The sequence below is a fragment of the Protopterus annectens genome, chromosome 6.part0, assembly GCF_019279795.1.
Source record: "Protopterus annectens isolate FY-2018-M chromosome 6.part0, PAN1.0, whole genome shotgun sequence".
Classification (NCBI taxonomy): Eukaryota; Metazoa; Chordata; order Ceratodontiformes; family Protopteridae; genus Protopterus; species Protopterus annectens.
In genome coordinates this window covers 7,255,079-7,274,945 of record NC_056737.1, presented here as the reverse complement: position 1 = coordinate 7,274,945, position 19,867 = coordinate 7,255,079, and the positions used below count along the sequence as shown (strand labels likewise).

The following is a 19,867-nucleotide window of genomic DNA, read 5'->3' as shown; positions in this document are numbered from 1 at the left end:
TTTTCTGGCTTCCTGATCCCACATCTGTCTTCCAAAAAATGAACAAATCTACTTGACTAATCTAGCATCTTTTTGATAAGACAACACATTATGAAAGTACTTTAGGATGTATTTACCAACTACTCACTGCAACTTAGAGAAAAATTTGTTCAAAAATAACAATCCCCCATGGTTGCAAGCAGGGTCGGTGCTAGTATTTTGGGGACCCCCAGCAAGATTCAAGTTGGGGGCCCTACCCAGGAGAATATAAAAAGTGTGACCATACTGCCATCATGCCTCCTTCCCTATCAAGCTCATGCAGCACCATTTAACAATCACTGCGTAGTGTTATTACATTCAGACCATTAGAAAGACTTGAAATGTCAAGGTACACACTGGCATTTAGTACCAATGTTACATTATGACAAGCCCCTGTACCACAGTAAGGTAGCCACTCACAATGGTACACACACACACTGACTGGGACTGTGCAGTGTTGCAGCAATTAACTTTGTCACCCCCCCCCCCCCAGCAAGAGGTTCTCTGGTTCGATTCTCAGCTGGGGTGCCTTCTGTGTGGAGTCTGCATGTCCTCCCTGCGTTCATGTGGTTTCCTCCCACATTCCAAAGACATGCTTCTGCAGCATTTCTCCCTGTGCCTCTGCTAAAAATAGGCTCTGTCCTAGTCGGACTTTCCCGGTCAACAAATGTTAAATAAATAAAATTTAGTACCAATAAATTATGACAAGCCACTGTACCACAGCAAGGTAGCCACACAGTTTCACACACTGACTAGCATTTAATACTAATGTTACATTACGACAAGCCCCTGTACCACACAGCAAGGTAGCCACTCACAAATACACACACACACACTGACTGGCATTTAGTATTAATGTTGTTACATTATGGCAAGCCTCTGTACAGCATCAAGGTAGCCAGTCCCACAGAAGTACACAAAAACACCCACACAGACTCCCTCACACAGGACAGAGACACAAGGCAGACAGTTACACAGACTCGCAGACAGGACACAGACACCCACACATGATGGACAGCACTACAGCAAGACTGAACATTAAGAATTTAAAATACTGGGCTTATGAACTAATAATGATGCTAGAATAAGATTTTGTAGTAGCATACATTGTGTGACCCCACATTTTTGAAGAACAGACCAAAACTAACAAACATCTGGACATTGTGCAACATTCTCACAGCCCCTACCAACCTCCTAACCTCTCAGCAGAATTCCAAAGCTGAAAATAACTGCAGAACAAAGGTGTAATATCAAGGATAGTTACAAACATTGCTATGATAAACTTAGAAAAATATTAGAATAACAGGGATTGCATTAGCATCCATTAGGAGGTTTAAAACATTGTGGTTATGAACTAATAAAGATGGTAGGACAAACATTGCTACAATAAATTTAGAAAGATATTAGAATAACAGGGATTGCCTTAGCATTCATTACAATAATCAGCACATTCTGCAGAACTGTCATAGTCCCCCCAAAAGTCTCAGCACAATTCTAGAGGAGGTACAAAAAAAAAAAAAAGAAAACAAGACAAGGACGTAACATTAGGGGGTTTAAAACATTGTGGTTATGAACTAATAAATATGGTAGGATGGTAGAATAACAGATTTTTCCAGTAGCATGCATTGTGTGAATTCACATTTTTGATGACTAACATACCAAAAATACAGGTCAAACATCTAAACATTGTGCAACATTCTCACAGCCCCTACACCTCTCTTCTAACCTCACAGCTTAACAATTCCAGACAAAGCCCAAAAAAAAAAAAAGAAAGAAAGAAAATGCAAAACAAAGGCATAACATCAGGGATAGTTTGAAACTTTGCTATGATCAACTTTGATAGTAGAACAGGGGTTGCACTGGCACCCATTAAGACATCAGTACCTTCTGCAGAATTGTCACAGCCCTTACCCCCCAGTATCTCAGCACAATAAATCTGGATGAAGTGAAAGTAAAATAAAAACACAAAGGCATAACATAAAAAAACAATGTGTTTATCAGCAAATATAAATGCTGGAATAACATCTGAATATTGCACAACATTCTCACAGACTGTAACCCCCCCCCTACCAACCTGTCAGCACAATAAATCTAGACAAAGCAAACAATTATCATAGAACAAAGGCGTACCATCAGGGATAGTTGTAATCGCTGCCGGTGTACACAATACTAGTATAACAGGGTTTGCATTAGTATACATTAAAACAGCAGCTGTACATTCTGCAACATTCTCACAGCCACTAACTCCCCTCCCAACCTCTCAGCACAATAATTCCAGACAGAGCAAAAAATTATCATAGAACAAAGGTGTAGCATCAGGCATAGTTGTAAACATTGCCGGTATACACAAAACATACTAGCAGAACAGGTATACATTAAAACATCTGTATATTCTGCAGCATTCTCACAGCCACTATCCCCTCACTACCAATATTTCAGCACAATTGCACACAAAACAAAAATGCAATATTGAATATTCTTATGCAAGACTAGATAAAAAAAACTACATCAGATCTGGACATTACAAACAAGCCTTCCTTCCTCAGCCTCTTAGCAGAAGAATTCTGGACAAAGATAAAATAAAACTGTTACAACCACAGCCCCTCACCCCCCCCCCCCACACACACATACACAAATCATCTTAGTGTAACAACTCTGCAGAAAAAAAGTTATACAATCCTCTGCCTAGGTTTCCTCGCCCCCCCCCCCCCAGCAAAAAATAAAGTTAAAAATAAACCCAGCACCTTACCTTTTCTGCAGTTGATAGAAGGCTGATACTAATCGTCTGCTAGCTTCTACTACACACAGACCAGACCCATTCAGCCCTTTTAAATTGCCCTCAAAAGGACAGTATTTCAGATCTTTTAGAAATCTCCCTTACAAGGGCAGTTAAAATAGAGCTGCTTTGCTGGTCCCAATGTAATTCCAGCAAAACCTGCATCCTCCATCCATCCTCACAGCATACCTCTCAACATCTTAGCATAAAAAATCTGGACAAAGCCAAAAATAATAGGGGTACAAATGCTTAAAAATAGGGATACTTTTTAAATATTGCTTATATAAACTTACAAACTTGCTTTCAGACTTTGCTTTAGCATACATTTTTCTGATGGATATAAAGTCTAAAACTTAAATCTATGTGTCTACTATTTTTAGTGGCTTCAGTACTCATTACTGTATAAGAAAGCCACAAATTGTATGAAGAACAAACCAAAAATATAAAGCAAAAATCTGGATATTCTTAAAAATATTTGCCTAACATCGACAATCAGAACTGACCCAACAGACCAGATATTAAGGTAAACCCAATCAGGAAGCTAGAACTTGCTTCTTGATTGCTACAGCCAATCAGGTCCCTTGCTTCACTGAAGCGGACCTGATTGAGAGCAGCTAACAAGTAAAGCAAGGGACCCGATTGGCTGCAGCCATCAAGGAAGCAAGTTCTTTCAGGGGGAATAAAAAGGCAGAAACGCACGACGGCGCTGCCAAATGAACGGGGAGACAAGCAAGGAGTGGAAGTGATGTTGAAACCCGCGGCTGCTTCATATGGGGGCCCTCGTATGTGGGGAGATAATCGGGGGCTCCCCGCGGCCACATGTTTGGCGGGTGCCTAACGCCGGTTATGGTTGCAAGATTACTTGCCTACAAGCCACCTCCAAAAAGGCTGTAATAGTTTAACAATGGGATTTGAAATTCACTTTTGTGTTAGAACTGCATTTTATTACCCAGCCATGATTCAGCATTTTAGGTCTGACGTGTGATAGGGAGCAGTTAAAGATAACCCCAGGTGTGTTGTGGATGGACCCGGTATTATTGTACAGCACCCTGTATGGAAATGGAGGAGAACAGGACCACAAAAACGTACCTGTGATAGATGGCAGGAAGCCTGATTGCTATATACTAATTCTGAGGTTGCACTACCTTAAAGGTGAAATGACATTTACTTAGGTGTCCAAAACACCAGTGGTCAACTTACAGGAGGGTACAGCACAGCATGTTGTCTGATGATAAAATGTAATAATGACCTATGGTAAGGCACTTCTGGATTTATGGCAACAGAAATGTCACAGCCATTCTACAGCCTAAATACATAATGTAGAGCTACGTCAAGTCAGGTGACATTCACCAAAGTAATGAAAAATGTCCATATCTGTAAGAAAGTAAAAGCTTTCCCTAATTTGAATAAATGCTATTAAAGAAAAATAGGAGCACAACTTAGTTCCAAGTTCACTTACTCAGAATATATGGCTTAGAAATGTACTGAAATGCATTTATCTTTCTGAATAATAGGCAAATAAGCTAAAAAATATTAATGTCAGTGTGGTAGTTTGTAAAGCAAATGTTTGTAAATTCTGTATTTTGAAACTGACTTCTGCTCAACTTTCGCTCATACGTAGACAAAACACACAAACCTGTTGCTTTTTGTCAACATAGTTCTTCCTTCTTTTCCAGTAAGTCTGTGATATACAATACTCATACAGCCATGAAAGATAAAATAATATAATACTGACTGACAAGTGAAAAAATACAGAAAATCTATTCTTTTTAACTGTTTAATGAAATGCAGTAGAGGTTACTACAAAGACATTTTCCACAATGGGACTATCTACTATAGACATGATCACATCTTAATTAATGAAGTTCTTTCTTATAAAAATGTAATAAGCTTCATAACCCACCACAAATGATTGTAATAAAGACAGTTTCACATTTTATGACAAAAAGCATTGGTTAGTAATTCTGAACAATTTTGTCAAACTACCCTTTGTGCTGCTTTAGCATGCACACAAATGATGAGTTGCGCTATTAACAAATTCATAGTTTAAGTGTGTATACATGTACATATGTGTTCATTTATTTATATGTTTAATTTACAGATGAGATGTATTACTGTCTATTTAGATGGGGGGACCTGGAGAGAAAAGCTTTCACTGATAGTAATAACAGTAATACATTACAAAGACTTAAAACATGACTTCCATTACTATTTACATTTACAAAAAAATCAGTTATTAAATACAATAATGAATAAAGAAAACACATTATAGAAACATAATAGTCATTTTGTGTAGCCACTCAGTAAGTGATCTATTACAAATAAGACAAAGAATGTAACAGTCTAGTAACAATTTGAATACACATTTAGTAAAGATGTGCTCACCAAACGTGTACTGTGAATGGAACATAACTTGTACAGAAAGAATCACATTGTTGGCTAATGATATGACATGGGAACTGACCCAAATCCATTTTTCAGTGTTCTTGTTATTTTGGTTGTCACCTGTAGTTCCATCATTCCAGTTAGCTGTTAGCAAAGATAGTGAGACTAACATCTAAACAAAATAAGAAATGAAGTGTACACTCCTTAAAGAAAACAGACATAAATACACAGACACATCAAGGCATAAATTAGCAGGAAAAATATTGTGTGTGTGGCTTATAACACTATAGGTACTGCTTAATTTTTGGAAAGTGTTGTTTTAGCAAATATTTAAACAGATTGTTTTTTTTCTTAATGTTCTAAACAGAGGAAATAACTTACCCTAATTGGCGTTATCTCTCTCTCATCGAGTAACTATTTCACAAATTCTCCTCAACGGGGCAAAAACAATCAGTGAATCTTTCAACTTGATGAGACATTTTTCTTAAACTATTTCTGTAGAGTGGACTTCACCTAATAATCCCCTCTTTAATACAACTGCAGAGAAAATAAACATAGAGCTGCTGACTTTACATCTGATGAATAGAAGTAAAGCCCTCCAATTAATAGGTAGCTTGGAGCACACAGCATTATCAACCATTTTCATATGGACTTTAGTAATACAAAGTACTTGCAGAATTTATAGTTCTTTGGCATGATAAGAGGTTAGACGCACCCTGAAGAACTCAGATAAATAGTTGTGCTTTGTAACTCATCTTCTCATGGCTGAAAAGCAATACATATGACAGTTACAATTCATTATATCATGATGACATACGCATTAACATTATGGAGTTACAGAAAGTTCTACAATTAAGTTAAACAGGAAGAAAGCAGTCACCCAGTCTGAGCTGATCTGATAGATCAACAGGCCATCTACTATGATCTTGTGTCTCACGGTGTCAAACATTGTGTACTACACGACTGAGATTTTCTCCATCCATTCATTCAGGAAATCTACTGGAGAGAATGGTTGATTAGCAAGGTATACAGTCCTGGGTAAAGGTTTCTCTTGGGGAGACCTACCTATTATGTTGTTTACTTCTTTATTCCATAACTGGCTCAACCAAATATCTGTTCTATTGTCTTTACACAAGCAGTTTCTATTTAAATTTCTTCGTGAGAAGATAGAGCCATTAGTTTTTCCTTGAACTTCTGTGCCTCCATTGCAATCAACTTCCAGATCTTCAGCCTAGACACTGTTCACCTAAAAGCTGTCACTGGCCTCTGCTTACAGCTGATTGAGGCAACCAACACATTATATTGAGGGCTGACTGTTACACTTGGGATGACTTTCGGATCTTTTACCCAGTGCCCTATCTTTACTAGGAGGGAGACAGTTCGAGTTGTATGCTGACTGCTCTTTTATTGTGACTGTTTCTCTTGGCATGCCATATATTGGTCACCATTAAGCTATTTGCTGTACAGAAGTCTAGAGTGACCTTTCCCTCATTATTCTTATTAACCCAACCATGTGTTCCCAGGCAATCCAAATACCCTTTTCTGTCTGATCATTCAGGTTCCTCATTATCAACACCATGTCACTCTAACCTGCTTTATTGGGAAGGTCCTGCAACTGCTACCCGAATGCCCTCTTTTCCATGCCATTGCAGCCCTGCTGTAGAACCTAGGCTGAGATCATAAAGACTGCTCTACCTTTATGCTACATTCTGATTGCCATGACTCTGTCACTGATTCTGATTTCAGCCCTCACTTTCTTTGGAAGACTGTTATCTCACCACAATACCCACACCATTGCCAGCCTCTCCTCCTCATGAGCAGTAGACTTTGGATTCCAGGCCAAGAGACTGTTGCGTTGCCTTTTCACCTTGTGTTTTGCATACACAGAATATCAAGTGCCCTCCATACCATCTTGGCATCCACTTCCAAGCTGCATCCCATCAGTGAACCTGTATTCAGTGTAGCATAATCCTTACTTAATTTTTGGCAGGTCGATTGATTTAACATCCAGTGTTCATTCAAAAGGGCTATCCCAAGTAATCTGTTTTGTGCAGCTGGACACCAACCACTCAGTGTTTTACTAATCGAGCGCTACACCCCTATTCTGCAATTGCAAAGTAAGGCTTCTTCTTTCTTTAAAAATACTTAAAAAATTAAAGAATGAAACCAAAATTCTAGGCTTAGTTGAACTCAAAAAATTGCAAATATTAATTGTAAGATTAAATAATATTTCTTATGTTTTTAGAACCACTGTGCTGTATAAATCAGAAAATAAATATGCAAAGTTTAAAAATGTAAAATATCATACAGTGAAGTATTGTGCAACATCCCAGCATCAGAAGTGTCTTTGTCTAAATTTGTAGATCAGCAAACTAAAAATGAAGGCATTCTTGTCTGCAAGACACCAGAATACAAACTGCAGCATAAAGATGTAACCAGCCATGAACCAGCAACAAAATAACAACTCTGAATTATAAATGAGCCAATAATATAGTTAAAATTCAGTAAACTTAGCGTTTAGTTAACAAAAAAAAAAAAAGCAATGAAGTCTAATGAAAATGAAGCTGTAAGAGAAGCCAGCTCACAGCTCCTTCCCTTTCAGTCCCTTCACAGATCAGATAGCCTGAATGTAACAGGAATTTGTAGATATTTGGCAAAGATTCATACCACAGAGCTGAATTCCCTTTCTTGAGAGGAGAGAGAATGCTGGGATCATTTGTATTTGTAGTTCTACTATTCCAGTGTGAGACATTACATATTAGGTCTGACACTTCATTGCTTTGTTGTATTCCACTACTCTGGTGTGCAGCAATCTTAGTGTGAGTAGGAGGGGTATAAGTGAAAATCCCATCATGTCAGGGGTCCGGGAGCCCTGCAAAACTACTTTGATGATATGTCTAGTTTAAAGATTTGCTTTCATTCTTCACAGTGTACAGACCATTAGTAATAGATGGCACAGCTGGACTGAGAACTGTGGTGAATGGCTGTGACAGAAAGTTCACCATAATGCTATGATTTGTTGTTGACGTTTCATGTGCAGCATGTATGTGTGTAAGCATCCACATGTGGATCTTTGTGTGTGTTTGTATATATACGAATGTATGCATACACTTATGTGCATGTCTGTGTGTGTTGTATAATAAATTAAAGCAATGGTCTGTGTATAAGTTTCTGTTCTCTTTAAGTGGATATTTTTTGTAAACATTTTTTTTTCTTTTTTTTCAGGGTTATTACTATGTGTATCGAGGATCAGGAGTTTGTGGGCTAAACAGTATGTGTAGTTCTGCAGTCATAGACTAGAATAAACTGTATAGCAACTATTATCACTGCAAGATGCTATTCAGGTTCAGCTAGTAAATTTACCTCATCCATAAACTTCCTTTTATACCATGAAGATAACACTGCAAGTAATAATTCACCTTTTGGTAGTCACATTTATAAAGTTTGTGGTCAATATACCTTGAGAAACGTGTAGGGCCACATTAGATGTTTTAGTAAAAATAACTACTAATTGCACAGGAAATCTGAATAAGACTGTTAGCACCATTTTTGTAACATCTCTGTCTCATTCCTAAGCTAGTGATGCAAAAGTTGCAATGCACAGACCGACTAATATAGGGAAGGGTGCACACTTACACTGGTCACAACTCAGAATCAAACAGTGGACTGAGTGTCAAAGGACTGATGAAGGGGATCACTTGTCCTGTATGCCTGCTTCACCAGGGGGTGATCACTCTTGCAGTGACCTCCTTGGGAAATCTGGGAAATGCAGGATGTTGATCATCAAGGGGCTACAAGAAGATGATTGTCATTACTGCAAGAAATCCAGAACATAAGAACGTGAATGTCTTCAGGAACTGAGATACCTTACTTGGCAATAAGAAGAGGTGTATGTCAAAAGAGCACACCTGATCACAAAATAGTGAAGCTCATGTTGCCTGTGACTTTCACCCCTTCAAGAAATGAAAGAGGTAGCAATAAGAGCAAAAGAGGTGGAGACCAAGTTAGCTGACTGCAACAGCTGCAATGAATATATAGCTTAGAAAGTGTTTCAAAGCAAGTTGAATAAACTGAAAATCAATCTGCTGCAGTGTGTGTTCACTACGGAAAACATTTGCTTGAGAGGCATGCTATCCTTGACAGTTTATCTGTTCCTAATTCCGGTTCTTTGTAACATGTACTGCATTTTTCTTACTAGATGTGCAATTCCACTGTATTTGATATTTTGTATTCTTTTTTGCATTTCTAAAAGTTTATATGGAAATACATTTTAATATTAGTGTCCCACTGATTTTGTTTAGAGCAATAAACTAAATTTGCAAGAATCATTTCTACCTGAGTCTCCAGGTAGCAGTTTCACTATGTGTTCTTAGCTTGCATAAACTCTTTGCCTTTTGTCTGAAGGCCTCAACATCTCTACATGGAAACGACTATGAAGATAGCCTTAGAAACCTACATAAAGTGTGTGCATGACTCTGTATATACAGGATGCTGCAACTGAAGTGTTGCTTTAATAGTGATGGTTGTACACTAGGAACATGGAAAAACAATTTTAAATGGATTTATGTGCAATAAGTATTTATCTATGTATCCACTGCTGTTGTAAATGTGTGTGAGCACTTGTGTATTGTTACAGGAACCTGTAGGTACATGTGGAGTGCTGTGTTGCTGGAACCCTGGCAGTTTATATCTTCCTATCCACATAAAACAAAGTTAACCCCAGTCCATATTCAAGCACAACTTGGATCCATGGATGGGAAACAGAAACTTTACCCCAGGACTGCCACATGTACTACTAATGCACAGAGGTATCTCCTAAATGCTTTGTCCTGTGCATGGGCTCTCTTAAATTATTTGTGGTATTATCCCAGTTATTCTCATCAAGGGTAATACATAATTATCGACCATGGGATGGGCAAGGCTCAGGGCAGCCACTGTGGTGCAGCGGTTAGCGTTGCCGCCTCACAGCAAGAGGTTCTCCGGTTCGGTTCTCGGCTGGGGTGCCTTCTGTGCAGAGTCTGCATGTCCTCCCTGTGGTAGCGTGGGTTACCTCCGGGTGCTCCGGTTTCCTTCCACATCCCAAAGACACGCTGTAGGTGGATTGGACACTCTAGATTGGCCCTAGATGTGAGTGTGTGCATGTGCCTTCTGTGGAAGGTTGGGCGCCAGGCTGGCAACCCGACACCGTAAACTCCACTGCCAATCATGAGCGGACAGGTGATCCACTGTGGCGACCCCTAACCGGGAAAAAGCAGAAAGAAGAAGGATGGGCAAGGCCAATCTCTTACCAAATTGCACAGGTTAATTAGAGCACAAAAAGGGACATTAGCCAGGCTTGAAATGGCCAGCAAAGGCAGCTAGCCTAGTTACTTACCTATGAATCTAAAAACAAAGGCCAGAACACTGAGCTGCTGTTATGTGTATAGGTCACTGCAGGGAACTTCTTTCTGGGCAGTATGAATGTGTAACTGTTGCAGTTCCATTACTGTTGGCAGCTGTGGTGCACATAGCATTTGTTTCACTCTAAATTATATTTAGAATCTTATTTATGCTATTTGGCTCAATTGTACATAGTGCTGTGCACTAGCTATGTTAAACTTATACTTAGACATGCCAATTTTTACCATGACTCATTAATCAAAACCAGCCACCTTTGAAAGTCTGTGACTCTGAATGAAATACTTCTTCATGCCCTCTGTATGTGCTCCTTTTCTGTGTGTTTATGTTTACTCTTTTTTCTTGTGTGCTCCTTTACTTATCTAGGTATATCTTATTTGTCTCATGCATACATCATCTTCTTCTTCTTTTGGCCTTTCCCGGTTAGGGGTCACCACAGCAGGTCACCTGTCCTGTCATGATTGGCAGTGGAGTTTTACGGTGTAGTGTTGCCAGCCCGGTGCCCAACCTTCCACAGATGGTACAGACACACACACACACACACACACATGCACACACTCACTCCTAGGGCCAATTTAGAGTGTCCAGTCCACCTACAGCATGTCTTTGGGATGTGGGAGTAAACCGGAGCACCCGGAGGAAACCCACGTGACCACAGGGAGGACATGCAGACTCTGCACAGAAGGCATCCCAGCCGAGGATTGAACCGGAGAACCTCTTGCTGTGAGGCGACAACGCTAACCGCTGCACCACCGTGGCCGCCCTGTCTCATGCATACATACATAAATAAATAAGGGTTCAAACAAGAGTACATATAAGAACAGAAAAGGAAGTTGCATACAGGTAAAGGTGCAGTACTGACATACATATATATATATATATATATATATATATATATATATATATATATATATATATATATATATATATATATATATATATATATATATATATGCATAGCAATCTTTTATCGAACAGGAATATTCTGAAAAAAATGTACTAGCAAACAAATAAATGAAGAAACTGTAAAAAAAAAAAAAAAAATGCATGTGTTTATGTAAAAATAACTGATGAACCAAAATGTAACAAAGGCAATGTTAAAGCCAGTGCAATTGCTTAAATAATAGGCCTCCATGTTATACCATGAAACCAATGAGCGGCCTACAAACTGGTGACTTCAAGTGTGTGCTTCTGCTTACTGTAATTCGTGGATCCATTGCTTCCTGACAGCACAACCATTGTTGCAGCTATATTGACTTTTCCACACTCGATCTACTAGAAGCTGATTATATTCAGGTCACTGACTCACTAAGGCAAATAGTTGTGCATGAATTTCTTTATTTTTAATGATTTTTCAAATAGCAAACAAAAAATAAGCAAAGATCATCTAAAAGAATCTACAGCTATATACAGTCTTATTTTTGCTAACATACTATTTACAATACTTACCTCAACATCGTTCAAGATATATTTATGATGACACTAACAAATATTTTAGTTTTGCCCACTTTTTATCATCTATATTTACTCTTATTTTTTTTTTCATTTTTATACTCTCAATTTCCCTTTGACAAACAGCTAATGCGATCTCTTCCAAGATGGCTGTACACTGAATAACAGCTTAACTTCAGCTCTGTCTATTTGAAAACAAAAACTCATAAAAAAGATCTAGAGAATTTGTCTTTTTGGCTAAATTTCAATTATTGGTCTAGTAAAGTGCAGTGTATGGATGCCAGCAAAGAAGAAATTTAGAGAATCTGAATGTAAATCAATCATAACTGGTTATTCAGAATTTCTGGGACAAAGAAAAACAGGAGTACTTATATTAACAGCTAGAGGCACCCCAATAGTAATAGAAGAAGAAAAAAAAAGATAATAATGGCACACTTGTAGCATTAAGGGGCTACTGGCAAGGGAGAAGGATTGCACCAGCATCTATTTATATTTCACCTAAAACTGCTACAATGGAGCTTAAGAAAATTCTGGGAGAAATAATCAGCTTTCAGCAGGGAATAGGACTTAATATGTAGGAACTGGAATTTGATTTACAACAGTTTGGATATATCTGGGGACCTAGAAGGGAACATATAAAAAAAGTGGGTAGATTTTTAAAGAAATTTATGAAAAAAAAGAAGTTATGTGCTTACCATAACGTTCCATCTGAGTAGTTATACTTCATTTTCTGCAACCTGTGGGTATTTGGATCCATATCGGATCCGAGCCGGCAACTTTTTCCAAGCATTTGCTCCAAGCTCCTCCCCTTACCCATAATCCCTCACATCTCCTACCTTCCCCTCAGATCGACTTTGCCACTATCCAAACTATCAGCAACTCAATAACATCACTAACCTAGAACAGGTTCGGGGAAAGGAGGGCGGGATGGTCGCAGAAAATGAAGTATAACTACTCAGATGGAACGTTATAGTGAGTACATAACTTCTTTATCTGAAGTAGTTAACTTCATTTATCTGCAACCTGTGGGACAGAGTCCCCAGCTACCAAAATTCCTGGGAGGCCCTCATGGAAGGATATTCCTGAACACCGCAGAGCCAAAGGATGCTCTCCCTCTAGAGATCAAATCCAACTTATAATGAGAAATGAATGAATGTATGAGACCTTGCCCAGGTCGCTGCCGCACAGATATCATCCAGTGAAACCCTAGACCAAAAAGCAGCAGAAGTTGCCATAGATCTGGTAGAATGAGCTTTAACAGGACCAGGTGGGGACAGACCTTTGTCCTTACAGACTTGCAGTATACATTGTGTAATTCATCTAGCTAAGGAGACCTTGGATATGGCTTTGCCCAAAAAGGGTCTAGAAAAGGACATGAATAACTGGTCAGACTTACAAAAGGGTTTACTTCTATGTAAATAGAAACTAAGCTGTCTATGAACATCTAGCAAATGCAGTTTATATTCACCCTTGTTTTGAAAATGTAGAAAGAAAACAGGCAGGTTAATCGTCTGATTAATATTTGATTCAGAGGCAACTTTCGGTAAGAAGGAAGGGTTTGTGAGGAGCGAGACCCTGTCTTTATGAACGATCAAGTAAGGGGGCACGGCAGACAAAGCTTGAATCTCAGAAACTCTCCTGGCCGAAGTAATGGCCACTAGGAAAGCTGTCTTCCAGGATAAGAATTTCAAATCTACAGATGCTGCTGGTTCGAAAGGGGGGGGGCAACTAATGCCTGCAGAACTAGGGTAAAGTCCCAAGGAGGGACGGAGTTCTTAACCGGAGAGCGTAAAAGAAAGGTGCATTTCAGAAAAGCTTTACACAGTCTCAAAGAGGCCAGAGCATTCATATTTTTGCCGACATGAAAATTAGAGATGGCCACCAGTTGCACTTTTACCGTAGAGGAACTAGCCCCTTGTTGGAAAATATTGGTCAAAAACTCCAATACTGCAGGAACTGGGGCTGTAAAGGGATCTAGGTTTCCTCTGAGAAGCCCAAATAGAGAAGTGTTTCCATTTGCTGCGATAAATCTTCCTAGTGGAAGCTTTGTGGGATGCCACCAGAATAGTCTTTACTGAAGATGACAGCCCGGGAGTCCTAGCAATCAGGGGAACTGCAGCAACCAAGCCATCAGCTTGAGGCTGTCCAGGTCGGGCGGACAGGTGCCCGCGGGATGAGAGATGAGATCCGGGCAAGAATCCAGAATACGAGGAAGAGTTAGAACATGAGACCACAGGAAGGGGAACAACACCTGATGAGGCCAAAACAGGGCAATGAAGATCACTTTGCACCCCAGTCGGCAAGCTTTCTGAAGAAACTTCAGAAAAGGAGGTAACGGGAGTAAGCATACAATAACCCGGGAGGCCAAGCATGGACAACAGCGTCTCTGGGGGAGTCCCCTGGTGAGGGGATCAGAGCGAAGAACTCGCTGCACTTCGCTTTGGAAGGAGATGTGAAGAGATCACAGCAAGGCTGACCCCACACAAGGAAGATCTCCTCCGCTATCGATTGTTTCAGAGGCTACTCGTATGACATTAGAATAGCCCGACTCAGTCTGTCCGCTAAAATGGAGCATTCCGAGATGTGCGTTGCAATCAGAAACCGACTGGTGGAGATAGCCCACTCCCACACTCTCATAGCCTTGCGACAGAGAGGGTAAGATCTGGTTCCCCCTTGTTTGTTGATGTACCAGACAACACACGTCTGACTGAACTGCAATCGTCCCCGGGGGAAGAACAGTGTGAAAGGCTTGCAATGATAAAAGCACTGCCCTCATCTCTAGAACACTGATATGCAATCTGGTCTCGGTCTGGGACCATGTGCCTTTTGGACCATCCTCCCCAAATAGTGCCCCCACACCCGAGTTGGGAGGTGTCCACGGTCACTGTGGCTTGGGCTGTGGGTGCTATGAAGCATCACCCTGCCAAGATTTCTGGCGATTGGAGCCACCAGAAAAGAGACATCTTGCAGGCTCTGCTGATTCGAATTGGATAGTCCATGGGGAGGTCTAGCCAAGATCATTGTACTGCCAGGGTCCACTGAGGCACCCACATGTGAAGGCGCACACACAGAAGGATTGAGATTGCTGCGGCCATGGAGCCTAGGGCTCGGAGAACATCACTCGCCATTGGCAGCCTGGGGCCAAGGACCGCTGAGACATGGGCCCTTAGGCTCTGGACCCTGTCTCGAGTTAGAAAGACTTTCAATTGTAGGGTGTCCAGCTGTGTCCCTATAAATTCCAAGGTCTGTGTCGGGTTCAAGCGGGACTTGGAGATGCTGATGCTAATCCCTAGGTTGACTGCAAGATGCAAGGAGGAGTCTCTGGCCATGCAAAGAAGACGCTTGGTGGCAACAGCAAGGAGCCAATCCTCTAGGTAAGGAAACACCTGAATTCTCTGAAGCCTCAGGTGAGCCACTATGACTGCCATAAACTTGGTGAACACTCTGGGGGGCTGTGGTGAGACCAAAAGGTAGGGCTCCGAACTGGAAATGATTGGCTCCCAGCCAGAAGCGAAGGAATCTCCTGGAGCTCCTGCGAATTCTGATATGGTAGTAAGCGTCCCGGAGGTCTATCGAGCACATCCATTCGCATTCTCGGAGGTAAGGTAGAATGGATTACAAGGTGACCATCTGGAATTTCTGCTTGGCTACAGTCAGGTTCAGGGTTGACAGGTGCAATATGGGTCTGAGGTCTCCCGTCTTTTTGGCACTAAAAAAAACCTGGAGTAAACGCCTAATCCGGACTGATCTGGGGGGACCGGTTCAATGGCTCGATTGCAAAGCAGCTTTGAAATCTCTTGCGCTGCAGCCTCCCTTTGAGCGGGTGGAACATCAGGGAGGTGCTTTGGTTGGACGGGTGGGGCAACGAACGGGATGGAGTAGCCTCGGGATATTATTTGAAGCACACAATGGTCCACCGTAATGGACTCCCAAGCCATTAGGTGCAATGATAATCTTCCCCCGACTGTCTCCAGAGTAGGACAGTCGGGCAACCCCTCACGGCTGCTGCGTGGGACTCTGGCGGGCGACACAGCGAACTCTGTGACTAGGTCTCGGTGAAGTCATATGACGTGTGCCAAATAATTCAGTGCTCGAATAGAAAACCTCGCTGAAGAAAAAACTCAAACCGATCCACCACCCTAGACTCCTTGTCCAGAGGGTGGACCGAAGAACTTTCCTGTGCCAGTTCTCTCTTGTTGGCAGCTGCATCCACCGGGAATCCCTTGTACCAGGCCCGTCTGTCTGAGGGAGGAGAGAGGATCCTGTCTGGGCATTTAGGTATTGGCTCTATGGTGTCAGGCTCCTTCCATGCCCGCGTGGTAATAAGATCCACTAAGGGATCTGCAGGATGGGACACCCAGGATGCAGATGGGCCCGTGCCAAAGGCCTCCAGGAATACTGACTCATCCGTAGAGGGTTTTAGGGCTGACCAACCTCCCCTCTGGTGGAGGATCTCCAAAGGAAACATCCTCGGGAGGTGACCTGGGGGAACCTTCACCTTCATCTAAGTCAGTATCTTCTGTGAGGGACTTGAGGGAGTCCATGTGCCTCTTTTTACACAAGTGCTTATGGGGATAAACCCCAAAACCGCAAGTCAGATAGGGGAAAGAGAGGTTGGATGGAAGAAGGGCATGGAGGTCCCCTCCCGGCTGGGGAGGGCCTGGCAAGACTCCCATTTGGATTTGGGTCCGAATGAACCTCTGCATCATCATATCCATATCTAGCTCTGACAGACTCAGAGTCGAACGCGAGGAGGCGACTGACTCGGATCTGGCTGGTTGGTGCGACGACCTCGATGAAAGCCTTGGGTCCGAGGGCTCCGGGGAGAACCTCAGGGAGTGGAGCCGAGGACAGGAAGTCCTAATCACTTTTGAAGGTGGGCTAGGGAAGGGCTCCTGCTCTGGAGACCGCTTGCGGTGCCTATCCCCTCTCTTGTCCTTGTCTTTCTTCTCTTTTTTTTTTCCTTTAGTCCCCACTTCAGTAGGCTTAGTGGGAGGTTGAGTCCCAGCCTGGGGGGTTTGATGAGCTACTTCAAGAGCCGAGGTCACCGTGTCCAAGGCAGAAACTGGTAGAAGGCCCTTAGCTACCAGCTTTGCCTTCCTTTCTTTTAGGGCCCAAAGGTTGAATCCTGCACACACACACTACAAGGTAAAGAAAGATGGGAAACACCTAGACAAATAACACACAGTGTGTGGCCATCAGCCGGTGAAAGCTTGTGGCTACACACTGTGCATTTTTTAAAAGTTGGTTTTGGCTGCTCAGCCATAGTAAAAACCCACTCAGCCAAAACTGAAGCCAAAACTATCACACACACACTAAGGTCGGGTTAGGCCTACTACACTACCTTACTAACTTTAACTTTTTTTTTTTTTAACAAAAAAATGACGAACAGCGAAGAGGAGGAAAGGGTTAACTAACGACCACACACACACTCACTGAAAATACAAGAAAAACCTATCACTTACTACACCCAACTTGGAGCTAAAGAGACCACGATGCTTATGCATGAAGCGGCAAACAAGATCTGGGGAAGGTAAGAGATGTGAGGGATTATGGGTAAGGGGGGGAGCTTGGAGCAGATGCTTGGAAAAAGTTACCGGCTCAGATCCGATATGGATCCGAATACCCACAGGTTGCAGGTAAATGAAGTTAACTACTTCAGATCATTTTGTATGGAAGATTTGAATTCAGTTATAAGAGCTCAGAGAGAATTTACATATTATTCCCCAGGGTACAAAAACTGAGCTAGGCTACATAGAAATTATATTGCATAGGAACATTTGCATTTAATTGAAAGTTTTGATATGCACCAATAACTATTTCAGATCATGTGCCAATAATAACTGAAATAAAAATGCAGGGTAATAACATAAAAATGAGATACTGGCACTTATGCACATATCTGTTAAATAGAGAGGAATTTAAGGAGTGGGTAGTGGAAATTATTCAGCTATTTGGGAAGATAGAAATTTCTTCAGAAAATATTGCTAAGGCATAGAATAAAATAATGTGGAGTTTAACATATGGTAGAAATAAAAGAAAAAGAGGTATGGTTAAGAAATAACAGGAATTACTTAGAGGGACTGACAAAGGATAAAGTATTGCAGAACAGGGGGAATCTCACATGACAAGAAGAGGTGCAACTTCAGAATGATAAAGAGAAACTAAGGGACTACTTTGATAATATTTATGAGTTTACAACAATTGTTGTTAAGCAACTGTTTTTTGATAGTAACATCAGTGCAATAAAGCTTTTAGTACAATGGCTCAGGCAACGGAAAGTAGAAAGGGTTATTGCCAAGCTTAGGGAGCCTATCACAAGAAAAATAACCAGAGATCCTATAGAAGTATTACAAACATTTTCAAAGTTTTATGAAAATCTGTATAAAAGGACAAAGATGTGGAAATCAAGAATAATTACAAATGGGAATGCTTATGGAAGAATGAAGTATGCCAAGGTTAGAGGTAGATCAGGTTCAATTACTAACAGGAAAGGAGGAGATGAGATAAAAATGGTGATGTATAACCGATCTACAGGAAATTTCCCAGGAATAGATGGCATTCCTGGGGAAGCCTGGAAGCCAGGAAGGAATAAAGTGATAAAGATCTGGCTGATTTTGTTGAAAAGTACTTTAAAAAGAGGAGAAGTACGAACATCCTGGAAGAAAGCTGTGGTGGCTGTATTACCTAAAAATTGCAAAGACCCATCAAATCCAGCTTCATATATGCACATTTCAATCCTAAACCATGATTATAAAGTGTTTATGTCTATAATGGCTAAAAGAATGCTAAAACTGATAGATAAGGAACAGTATGACTTTGTGGAGGGAAGGCAAAATGATTATCCAGAAGGGAGTGGAATGTAAGAAAATACCACTCTTGTTGGTGAGCATTGATGCAGAGAAAGCATTTGAGAGAGTAAGCTGTGATTTTTAAGAGTAGGCAATGGAAGCATTTGCATTCCCTGATATAAAAATATTGACTAGGAGGATATATGAGGGATCGGAAGCAAAAATTAAAGTGGGGGTGTTTTTCTCTCAAGTTCTGTTTGAGCAGAGGAAACAGGCACAGGTGTTCTCTTTTCCCCATTTGTTATGTGCATTATATTTAAAATCATTGGCAAAGAAAATAAGTAACTAATAAATTCAAGGACATAATTGGGATATTTGACAAAAAAGTTGGCTTTATTTGCAAATTATATTATTGTGCACCTGATCAAACTAAAAAAGGACATTTCAGTGCTGTGAGACAGTTTCAAGTGTTTTTGAGATACATCATTGAAGATAAAAAGGGCAGTAGCTGTCCACAAACAAATTGGTTCAGCAATACCTATATGTATGGGGACATGATAAAATGAAGTACTCAGAGGAGTAAAGCTACGTGGGAAAAGACTAAACAAAAGATAATAAAAAACTGAGAAATTTGAAGGTTTGTTTTATGGATATGGATAGCAAGATATTTTAGTCCCTTTAGTTTTATACAAAGTTCAGGCATATTTTTATCCACTACAGGAGAAGTTGTGGACAGTAATAAAGAGTTGAAGTATTTTATGTGGAAAGGGAAGAGGGAGGCGTCAAGTGGGATAAGTTGATCTTTCCAATAGAACAAGGTGTTAATTGGCTTGCCTTATCTGAAGGGGTATTTCAGAGCCACACAGATAATCTCCTATATATAGCACAAGCAGAAAGCCCTAATTCAAAGCGGAAAGGGATGATGATGATAACGAAACAGGGAAGCTCAAGAAATAAGGAGAGGGGGGGCGTGGCCAAGGATGAACACAGGATAGCAGCAGATTTCTTCAGCTCCACCAATTTCATTACATTGACAGGAATTAATTAC

The 19,867-nt window shown here is 40.9% G+C and overlaps 1 protein-coding gene across 2 annotated transcripts in view; it reads left to right on the top strand.

The window, feature by feature from the left end:
- Positions 1 to 9,504, top strand: part of CTSW (cathepsin W) — a 791,734-nt gene extending 782,230 nt beyond the window's left edge. For both annotated transcript variants that reach the window (XM_044073793.1, XM_044073792.1), the window contains one exon: positions 8,405 to 9,504. In XM_044073793.1, coding sequence (XP_043929728.1) covers positions 8,405 to 8,447 — 43 coding nt within the window. In that variant the 3' untranslated portion in view covers positions 8,448 to 9,504. The remainder of the gene's footprint in view (positions 1 to 8,404) is intronic.
- Positions 9,505 to 19,867: the final 10,363 nt, after the last annotated feature.